Below are 12,094 nucleotides of genomic sequence, written 5' to 3' on the forward strand. Positions count from 1 at the left end.
GAAAGGAGAGACGTTTATTCTGTTAAATCTGGCCTGGTTACTGACTACTACAGCATACTCCAGCTATTGCACTTTACATGCCCTGTCTTACACCTATACAAACACTTAAAGGGGTTGTCCGGCTGAACCTGGACATACCTCCATTTTCACTCAGGCAGCCTCCTGACTTGAGCTAAATCGCGCAGGGCAAAGGCATTTTCAGGAGTTCCGGTGATGAACCGGGCTCTCCATGGGGCTGCCAGGAAGCCCGGTGATGTTACAGGCACTGATGGGCGGGCTTTAGTAAAACGGCTAGGGCAGCGCTAAAGCACGCCCATCAGAGCCGGTGAACAAACACACTGCCGGGTGGAAGCCTCAGCCCGGCAAGTGTGTTATTGTAAACTGAAGAGCCTGTGCCCTGCGTGATCTAGCACAGGGGAAGGGAGCGCATCGGAGCATGAGATGCTCTGATGCTAACATCAGGGGGGCTGCCTGGGTGAAAATATAGTCAACTCTGAACCCGGACAACCCCTTTAACATCATGATCACCCCCTATTACCATCAGACAGGAGCCCCAACATCAGATTCTAGGGAGTTCTAGGGAGCAATGGTGTGAGGAAAGCTACTGCGAATGCTTATAACAGCCAGAGCAACTACAATCCTTCACTCCGGTTCTTCAGGGGCTCTCTGCACATGCTCGACCGTCAGTCTAGTCAAACTCCTCCTCCCTGCAGTCCAAGAAGGGTCATCAGCAATCTCATATGCACAGGCAATAAATGTCCATTGGGGCACAACCCTTATAACATGTCGCCTCTCCTGACCCTTCTATTTCAGTAAATATTTATATTTCCCCAATTTGCTGCTATAAATTTGAATACATTAACAACTAGGTGTTACCAATTGGGAGTGTCTCTCCACATGCTCTACCACTGCGCAATCAGAGCTGATTGTGTAAGGACACACCCCTTTGACAAGAGAAATATCCCTGTTGTCAATTTATTTAAAAATTTCTATGAGTAATAATGGAGAAACAATCACAACGTAGAGTTCTAGAATTGATATTTCACGGGGGAGGGGGGATTTCAAATACAGGTGTATTTGTGCAAAAATAAGATCTGCACCCATTCAGTACCTCTTTCCGTCTTGTCACTGACCCTCATGTAAATCAGTCTGATTGAATCTACATCTTAACAATTATTTTGTGACACTCACATTAACATACTGCTATCCGGCTAGACTTTTTTTTTGTTTCATTTTGGAAATCTATTTACATAATCACCGATACAAGTGTGAAATGTTAAGTAAATCGGGGGGGGGGGGGGGAATCCTAAAAAGTCACAGATGTGTTTTGTTGCAATAAAACCAGTTCTATTTTTCAGTATGTAATGCAAGGCATAATTTAACAAATCATTTAAATTAGACATATTTCGGGGAGAAAAGCAATGGTTCTGAAAATTGGCTTCTGATACTTTCAAGACAGCAGGCAAAAGGCAGCAAATTATCTTTAGATTAGCAGATGGCAGATTTCTTAGTGCAGCAAATACTACTCGTTCTAGCAGTCTAGCAGATGGAGTTGCTTAAGAGAAAGGAGGATCCTGTATTTCAAATCCAATAATTTGAGGTCACTGTGAGAGGCCATCGCACACACATAATTGGACAATTTACAATATATTCCTGTTTTCTTTTTTTTTTTATTGAATTTTTTTTATAGAGTGGTTTATAAGGGATCTCTGATATTTACACGTATTGCAAAAACTTTAGCTCAGACTGGGTTCACATGGACATTTACTGTTTTTAATAAGTTTAATCCTGAACATTTTTGCATCTGTTTTTCAGAGCTGGGAATATATATATATATATATATGTATTTAGGTACAGCCACACGGTCAGGTTTCTGCATGCAGTTTTGAAAGCCAAAATCTGGAGTGGATGGTAAAAGGAGAAAAGTATAAAGGACAGCTATGACTATTTTTTGAAAAAAAATTATTCCTGGTTTTGGCTTCCAAAACTGCATGCAGAAACCTGACTGTGTGGCCGTACATTAAGGCTCTGGCATCAGGGTTTCCATGAACAATTTAGCCTAGATAGCAAATGCTAAGGGTGCCTTCACACCCGATAGATTTTGGTGCAGAAAATTTCCGCAACTAGAAATCAGTATATGAATGGGGCTCGCGGAAATCCATAGTTTTGCGGCCAAACCGACCACATTCAGATGAATGGAACTGATTTTCAGTTGCAGAAATTTCTGCAACAAAATCTGCCATGTTTGGAGGCGGCCTAAATCTGCTTTTGAGCAAATATACCACACTGAGAAACATTGATTAGAATAATTAGCAGTGGAAAGACTTTGCTCATATTAGCATCATGGTGTCCATACATAATGGGAAGGATGGCTACGATAGATCAGTTTCCAAAGTGTCAAATAGATCGCAACGGATCCCTATGCAGTCCACTGACTTTTATGGGTCAATCAGGTTTCAATTGAGTTTCTGCACAAGTTATTGCTGCAGATTGCACTATTTTCACCAGATACCAGAAACCCCAAACTAAGCCCTGACGGAAACAAAGACACCAATGTGAGCAGAAACTAAGCTTTGTGTAAGGGCATGTCTACACCAGCTCTTTTCCAGTGCGGTTGCCGACAGATCCTATTAATTTCATTATGATTCCGATGGCAAACTGCTTAATTTTTCAATGATCCGTGGTGTACAGACTCCAGTGGTCAGCCATTTATTTAAAGGACTGACATGTATTAGTACATAGCATGCACTGGAAGATGCATCTTAAAGGGGTTGTCTCACTACAGCAAGTAGAATAAAAGAGTTCCTGCTTCGGCGCTTCAAACCCACTTGAGCCGGTCTTTTTTTAAATTAAAATTCTTCTCTATTAAATAAAAGGTGCATGCAACAACAAGGCATTTCAGGGAAACTTAAGTCCCCTTCATCAGGTTAAAAGAGTACAACTCAAGGCTGGGATAGGGATTCGTTGGGATCTAACCTGATGAAGGGGACTTAAGTTTCTCCGAAACGCGTTGTTGTTGCATGCACCTTTTATTTAATAGACAAGAATTTCCATTTAAAAAAAGACCGGATCAAGTGTGTTTGAAGCGCCGAAGCAGGAATTTTTTTATTCTCCTTAAACGATCCTCTGGAGGGACTGGACATCTTTTCTGAGGAACCCAACACGCTGCAGCACCACACCCAAGACCCGGATCTCGCCTACCAAGTCCTGAATAGTGTTACACCTATTCTAACGTAACCATACCAGGTGAGCCTTTCACTTGCTCTATTGGTTAACCAGTGTGAACATACTACCCTATTGTGCGCCATCTCTATAAAGCCCTAGGCACGCTCACCACCTTTGAAATCACTACAACAAGTGGCATTCGTCATGTAGAGAAAGTTACTACAAGGCACTTACTAATGTATTGTGATTGTCCATATTACCTACTTTGCTGGCTGGATTCATTTTTCCATCACATTATACACTGCTCAAATCCAGGGGTTACGACCACCCTGCAATCCAGCAGCGTTGGTCGTGCTTGCACAATATAGGAAAAAACACCGGCCTCTCTAGTGGCTGGGACTGTGGGAGTGCGCATAGGAATACATGCGCAGTAGCTCCCGTTCTGGCCATCTCATACCTGCGCTGCAGCAGTGGCTGTAAACCCTGGAAACGAGCAGTGTATAATGTGATGGAAAGATGAATCAAGACAGCAAAGGAGGTAAAATGGCCAATCACAATACATTAGTAAGTGCCTTGTATTAACTTTCTCTACATGACAAATGCCATTGGCTGAAGTGAGACAATCCCTCTAACACTGACTATGCCAGGGGTTAGAGAAGCTGATGTTCACTCCAACTTCTATTTAAAAGTTCTCTTTGTCAGGCGACCCATTTGAAGTCAATATGAGATAAATTTAAAAAGAAAAAATATGGACACCTATCTCAATTCATCATTGTTTTTTCAATCAGTTTAGATCAAATTAACTGCTTTGGCGGTTTTGAAGATTTTACAATTTTTCTTTAGTCGATGCCACTTTAATTTTTACCATTTTAGTTTTTTTCTTTTTCATTAAAAAACATAGCTTCCTTTGGGTAAGTCACTTTTTCCCATAGACTTCCATATAACAGTCGAAAAATGCTAAAATCTCCAAATAATCAAAGTGTTACAATATAAAAGGTCTCTAAAAAATGCCATGAAAAATCACTTAAAACCATAAAAAAAGAATGGTGTTTTTTTTACCAGCAAAAAAAAAACCATACAGGAGGAAGGCCAGCTGCTGCCACACATTTGATGGCCCTGTCCCTCCACTTAACCTCCCAGCTTTTCCTCATCAATTTTCAAAAGGGGGTAGAGGGGAAAACTTCATATATGCCGAGCAATAATGTTTGCAATTTTTTTTTTACTCCAAAACAGAGGTGCAAAGCCGTTGATAAATTCCCTGCTTTGTTCTTTAATTTGAACCTTTGCCTGTCCCAAAGTTTTAGCATGACAGATTTGTTTTTGCTTTTTATTTGTATATTATTTTATTGTATTTGTGCATATTAAGTAATCTCATAGTTATATTTAAATTGAAGACTTGTACTCTACTTCTTATATTATGAACCGTATACACGGGACATGTGTTTTCTCGCCATGTGGTAGATGAACCTGATTTTCTAGTATCCGCCCCTGAACATGTATTAGATAAAAAGAAGGACATATCATCTGCCTTAAACGTCTTATCTACACTGACTTGGTACTGACAATAAACCGTGTCATGCCATCCCCTATAAATTATTCATGAGTACCATCAGCATGTCTAAGTGTTTTGCTCTATGGCCTTGACTTCGGCTAGACAGCAGGGATTTAGTAATAGAAGTCAATGGATATTCTCATTTTAACACTCAAATGAGTGAAGAGGAGATTTACATCTGATATGATGAAGTTGCCGATGATATAATGTGTCCCCCCTGGCATGCAGATAATGTGCCATCACAACATAGGGATGGGAGGCTCATGATTAGATGGATGGAGTAGAAAATCAGCTAGAGTATATCAATAATTTGTGATAATATTCAAGGGAACTTTCAGTAGTGGTAGGTAGATATATCAACAAAACAATAGGATGAACCTTCTCATGCCAGATAGTCTAAAGGTGGCCATAGAGCTTAGGTGTTGGCTTGATTTGCCGATAGTTACTCCTCCCGTCCTCCTTGCACATTCAGCTTGAAGAAGCCACTGCTAGTCACCTCTGGTGGCAACTTATCTTCTGTGAGACTACAGGATACTTTGTTATTTCTATATCTACAATTGGAGGAGATACAGGACATCCTAAGCCCCCCCCCCCCCCACCAAACTCAACAAGTTATGCCAACGTTCATCTAACAGTTATGGCACCTTTACACACTTTACAATTTGACCAATTCTATGGGTGGTCGGTAAAACTGGCACTGCCAAAATGAAAAAAATCTTGATTTTTATGGTTGTTTTTTCCCTATAAGCATTATGGTTTCCATTCCTAATGGCCATGACAGCTCTGCCAGGTAAGTTTTCAAAATTTTAATTGGATCCCCACAAATCCTGATTGACCCTGCCAACTTTTAAACTATCAGAATTCACTTGAGGTTTCAGTATTTTTGTGATATTCTTGCTGCCTCCCCCCAAAAAAAATTCTACTGATTATTGTGATTACCATTATTACCAGTATCACTCCATTATCGTTTAGCTGTCCAGTATAATCCAAGAGTTTTTTAAATAAAAAAAAATAAAGTCATACAAAAAGTACCAAAATAATCAACAAAGTGTGCCTTTTAATATAAATAAGGTAATTCTAGCACTCTAACGGGTAAGTATGCACATAACAGAGGTTTATTTGCATGCGGCTACACACGAAACGTTTCGGTCAAGTGGACCTTCATCAAACTGTAACAACACAACATATACAGGTCCTTCTCAAAAAATTAGCATATTGTGATAAAGTTCATTATTTTCTGTAATGTACTGATAAACATTAGACTTTCATATATTTTAGATTCATTACACACCAACTGAAGTAGTTCAAGCCTTTTATTGTTTTAATATTGATGATTTTGGCATACAGCTCATGAAAACCCAAAATTCCTATCTCAAAAAATTAGCATATCATGAAAAGGTTCTCTAAACGAGCTATTAACCTAATCATCTGAATCAACTAATTAACTCTAAACACCTGCAAAAGATTCCTGAGGCTTTTAAAAACTCCCAGCCTGGTTCATTACTCAAAACCGCAATCATGGGTAAGACTGCCGACCTGACTGCTGTCCAGAAGGCCATCATTGACACCCTCAAACAAGAGGGTAAGACACAGAAAGAAATTTCTGAACGAATAGGCTGTTCCCAGAGTGCTGTATCAAGGCACCTCAGTGGGAAGTCTGTGGGACGGAAAAAGTGTGGCAGAAAACGCTGCACAACGAGAAGAGGTGAACGGACCCTGAGGAAGATTGTGGAGAAGGACCGATTCCAGACCTTGGGGGACCTGCGGAAGCAGTGGACTGAGTCTGGAGTAGAAACATCCACAGGCGTGTGCAGGAAATGGGCTACAGGTGCCGCATTCCCCAGGTCAAGCCACTTTTGAACCAGAAACAGCGGCAGAAGCGCCTGACCTGGGCTACAGAGAAGCAGCACTGGACTGTTGCTCAGTGGTCCAAAGTACTTTTTTCGGATGAAAGCAAATTTTGCATGTCATTCGGAAATCAGGGTGCCAGAGTCTGGAGGAAGACTGGGGAGAGGGAAATGCCAAAATGCCTGAAGTCCAGTGTCAAGTACCCACAGACAGTGATGGTCTGGGGTGCCATGTCAGCTGCTGGTGTTGGTCCACTGTGTTTTATCAAGGGCAGGGTCAATGCAACTAGCTATCAGGAGATTTTGGAGCACTTCATGCTTCCATCTGCTGAAAAGCTTTATGGAGATGAAGATTTCATTTTTCAGCACAACCTGGCACCTGCTCACAGTGCCAAAACCACTGGTAAATGGTTTACTGACCATGGTATCACTGTGCTCTATTGGCCTGCCAACTCTCCTGACCTAACCCCATAGAGAATCTGTGGGATATTGGGAAGAGAAAGTTGAGAGATGCAAAACCCAACACTCTGGATGAGCTTAAGGCCGCTATCAAAGCATCCTGGGCCTCCATAATACCTCAGCAGTGCCACAGGCTGATTGCCTCCATGCCACGCCGCATTGAAGCAGTCATTTCTGCAAAAGGATTCCGGACCAAGTATTGAGTGCAGAACTGAACATAATTATTTGAAGGTTGACTTTTTTTGTATTAAAAACACTTTTCTTTTATTGGTCGGATGAAATATGCTAATTTTTTGAGATAGGAAATTTGGGTTTTCATGAGCTGTATGCCAAAATCATCAATATTAGAACAATAAAAGGCTTGAACTACTTCAGTTGGTGTGTAATGAATCTAAAATATATGAAAGTCTAATGTTTATCAGTACATTACAGAAAATAATGAATTTTATCACAATATGCTAATTATTTGAGAAGGACCTGTATACTGTATGTACATCAATCTACAAAGCAAAAAAGCTGTCATTGTTATGTGAAATGTCTGATAACAACTTTTCTGCTCTGTATATTGATGTACATACTGTATATACAGCATGTTGTGTAGTTAAAGTTCGATGAAGGTCCATGTAACCTCTATTTGCATACTTACTCTAGAATTGCTAGAATTCTTTTAGTTATGTTTGTGGTCGGACGTGGGAACCCTATTCTAAGCACCTACCGACCACAGAGTGCCATGAGATACCTACTGAATTATGCATTATAATAAATTATATATTCTAGTATAATTTCACTATATACGGTATAAGTACAGAAACATCATCATGCCTATATAGCAGCAAGAGCAATAAATTTTATCCAAATAAAGGGGTTGTCTGCTTTCTGAATAATTTTAAGAAATGTTGCACACATGCAAGATGCTGAAATGCTGCATTTCTAACCCCAACGTTCCTGTCGAAACCCCCCTCTGTTGCCTATGTTTACCATATGTAAAATATGCTGTGTTCATAGTGTCCAAGATGGTGGCTGTTAAATGATTTAATCATGCCGCTACCTTCCCTGCTGCATCCTCCACTATTCAAATGCCTAAAGCATCCACCACAGATACCGAAGGTTCTGCTGCATGGATCTGTGTCTGCGCTTAACGTTTTTTAGCGTTAGCCCATTTTTGCATTAAATATGCTATTACACTGCACTGTATGGCATTTCAGAAATTTAAGGAGAAAGTTGACCAACCCTTTAAAGGGGCTGTTCACTCCTTTTATATTGATGGCCTAGCGACAGGATAAGCTATCAATATTGAATCAGTGGGGGGGGGGGGGGTCTAACAGCAGCCACTCCCACCAATCAGCTATTTCACAGAGTAGCTCTGGTACTGGAAGTTGGCATTGGAACTACGCAAATTCATCCTTTGTGAAGTTGACGGACTTTGTAACCTCTGCACTGCTCCTATTCACTTCATTGGGAACATCACTGCAGTTACAAGCTACGTCCACTGCAGAATGTACGAAGCCATGTTGTTCTGGCGTCTATTTCCAGCACTGGAACTATGGCAGAACAACTGATTTGTGGGGCTGCTGGGTGTCAGACCACTGATCTGATACTGATGGTCTATCCTGTGCATAAGCCATCAATATAAAAGGACTGGACAGCCCTTTTAAAGCAAAATAAAATATTCAGCTGAAATTTTTGAAATATGAAAGATAAAAAAAAAAGAATGAAATTTTTGAAATATTTAGAAACTGGTTAATTTATAATTATCCTTTCACAAATTTGCTTGCATCATGGTTACTGTGAATAGTCTGTGTTTTTTTTTTTTTATAATCATGAATAAAAATCAAGTCATTTTAGTTTAAGATACTAGTTAACCATAAAGAAAAAAATAATAATAATACATACAGTCAGTGCGAAGGAAATCATTCAGGAGCTGAAACAACGGAAAGCTGTCCCATGAGTCGGGCGGCTGCACCTCCAAAGCTGCATCCATATCCACCGCGAAAAGGGAAAGGAACGTCTCTGCGTGTTCTACCATTAAGTCTGACCACCAAGCAAATGCCTTTAGGTACGATAAAAAGAAAAGCGAAAAAAAGAAAAAGAAAATCAGTTTCTGACAAATTTCACTTCTGGTTTTCCCCCAAACTATCATAATGCAAAAGGTTGAAAGAAAATACCATTGTAAAGAGAACTGTGCATCTAATATAGTCCAACGTTGTGAGGGAAATTATAAATTTAAAAAAAGAAATAAACAAGATCCCTTTACAATGCAAATCAAGCTCTCTGAGGTCATGCTCAGAATTCAAGGTTTACCCATTTCATTCTGCAGTGTAGAAATTTGGGAGAGTTTCTTGAGTTTCTTCACTGAACTGTTTTTATTTTCTTTTTCTTTTGTACAGATCTATCATTGTTAGGAAATTATTTGAAATTAAATTAGATAGATCTTTTAAAAAAAAGTTTTGGGATCTTAGTTTTTTTGAAAAAACAATTCTACAAAAATGTTAGGATAACATAAAAGAGATAAAAAAAGTCAGTGAAGTAACTCAATTACATGCTCATGGGTATTAAATTAAAATAGTTAAATTGTTTTGATCAAAGTGCCATTCACATCGGACAGAGCAGAGATGTGAATGTTTCAGACGCATGCGTGTTTTTCCATCTTTATTGAGAAGAGCATGCAGAATGAGTGACTTGTCTATTCTTACAACACTTGTCTGGGAGTCAGACATTAAAAAGTACCCAAAAATTATATATCCTTGAAAGTCTGATAGGACCAGTACACATTTTTTTTTTTCATCTAATAGGTATCTACCAGTGGGTGCCAACCTAGGTCATGTTCATTCAGTAACATAGCCAAGGCCAAGCTAAAAACATAGCACTAATAATACATTCCTAGAAAATATAAAACTATAATCTAGGCTATGATATTAAAGATATGTAAAATATAATAATATCATTTTTTCGGGATGTTTTTGAACCCACTTTATTTTTGATCACTTACCTTGTAAGGAATGAGCAAATATATAAAAAAGACTTGCTGAAATCTTCTGCTTCTTTCTATTAGTAAATCTCTATAGCGCCTACTAATGTGAACTAAGTAGTAGTGATAGAGTCATAGCAACATTCCTTTAATCTGATACCCAATGATCTAGTAATAGTGAGACGCCAGCGTAAGATGTTCCAGTTCAGTTCCCTCTGTCATTTTTTCAAAAAGTATTGGGTGAATGCCGGCTCAACCTACTGGGACCATTTGGCCTCTGATTTTAAAGGGGTTGTGTCAAGTTTGCAATTATACAAATCTCCTATGGATAGGGAATAACTAACTGATCACTGGAGGTCCGACTGCTGGGACTCCCACAGTCCCAGGACTGGGGGTCCTGTTTCCAGATCCAATGGAAAGACAGGTCAGGACACGTGCCCTGCCGTTTTCATTCATTCTCTATCAGACAGCCAGAAATAGAATGAATGGAGCAGCAGGACACATGCCCAACCTGTCGCTCCATCAGATCGGGGAAACAGGATCTCCATTTTCTAGATCAGTGGGGGTCTTAGTGATTGGACCCCAGCTATCAGTTAATTATCCCCTATCCTGTAAATAGTGGATAGTAAATAACTTGCAAACTTGACACAACCCCTTTAATCCCTTAAAGACAAGGTTAATTTTCCTTTTTTTGGTCCCGTTTTACTCCCCTCGTTCCAATAGCCATAATGCTTCTATTACGGCATTCCCCCTGCAGGATAAATGCTTTTATATTTTAATAGTTTGGACATTATGAGGCACAGTAATACCAATTAAGTTTTTTTGTTCTTGTTTATTTTTATTTGTAAAATTGGGAAAGGAGTGATGTGAATTTTTAGTACTTTAGTTTTTTTTGTATATTTGTTTGCTTATACCATAGAGACTGTATTACAATAGTATTGAAGCCTATGGTGCGTGTGATGTCTTCCTATTAAGTCCAGCCACAGGCAGGATTATAGGAGGACAGAAGGATTACAATGTCACTCCTGGGAGCCTCCATATGGTACGAGACCTCCGTTACAACCATTTGGCACACTGTGATCTTGCCAGAGGAGGCTAATAGCGGGGCAGGGGTTCTCTTCTCCATCTAACTACTCAGATGCTGCAGCCACTATTGACTGGGGCATCTGAGTGGTTAAATGACTGGGATCAGAGTTATCTCCAATCACCATCACTTAGGACAGGTGTCAGCTCTATAGCATAGCCAACAACCACCATGTATGATTAGGGCTTAGCTGGTAAGCCCATTCCATATATCACTTAGCAACCAATGATGAACATTTATGACACTAGTCATTAAGAAGTTAACATTCCTCTGAAAGGATGCAATGGACATAGGTGCCTGTCCAGCAGAGCTAAGACATGTCAATGCAGTCTAAGAACATCACAGCGATCTCTGTGGATGTTAGATTAAAACAATATAGAATTCCAGAGCCACTTGTTTATAAAACCTAAAGTATAACTTTTTTAAATTCTAATTCTAGGTTTTTAATATGACATACAGGGAGTTTTATGAAACTGTCTAAAAGGCAAAGCAACCAATCACAAGCTTCGGGTTTTTGAAAAATGAAAATTCTGCTGTTATTGGTTGCTAATGGACAATAAATGGCCCCATGGAGTTCATTTCAACGTTGATTTTAATCTCTTATGAAAATCGCAAACATATTATTTTCGACCAGTAGTAGATAACTCAAAGAAGAGATGTCACTTCTTCAGATACGTCTGGTTTAGTAACTACTTGCATTCCCCATGTAATTACAATACTGGAGCATCTATTCTTATGCATCTTTGTTGTGCCATTCCTTTATTATTCCTTCTAAAAGTAATAAATGAATTACTAGCTGTTTACAATGAAGGTCCAGATGGCTGTTACCAGTTGGGGGTTGTCCCTGCACAGTCTGACACTATCCACACACCATTCGCACAGTGCTGCCAGTGTGAAATTGTGCAGGGACACACTGCTAACTGGTAACACCCATCTTGCCCTTCAATGCAAATTGCTAGTGGTTCATTCATACCTTCTAGCAGGAATAATAAAAGAATCGCACAAAATAGAGTCATTAG

At 39.6% G+C, this 12,094-nt stretch overlaps 1 protein-coding gene across 8 annotated transcripts in view; it reads right to left on the bottom strand.

Annotated features, from left to right (window-relative positions):
• The window catches only part of CADPS (calcium dependent secretion activator), a 448,325-nt gene that overhangs the window by 99,222 nt on the left and 337,009 nt on the right, over positions 1 to 12,094 (bottom strand). For all 8 annotated transcript variants that reach the window (XM_044300692.1, XM_044300700.1, XM_044300697.1 and 5 more), the window contains one exon: positions 8,917 to 9,073. In XM_044300692.1, coding sequence (XP_044156627.1) covers positions 8,917 to 9,073 — 157 coding nt within the window. The remainder of the gene's footprint in view (positions 1 to 8,916; positions 9,074 to 12,094) is intronic.

This window comes from Bufo gargarizans, chromosome 7, assembly GCF_014858855.1.
Source record: "Bufo gargarizans isolate SCDJY-AF-19 chromosome 7, ASM1485885v1, whole genome shotgun sequence".
Classification (NCBI taxonomy): domain Eukaryota; kingdom Metazoa; phylum Chordata; class Amphibia; order Anura; family Bufonidae; genus Bufo; species Bufo gargarizans.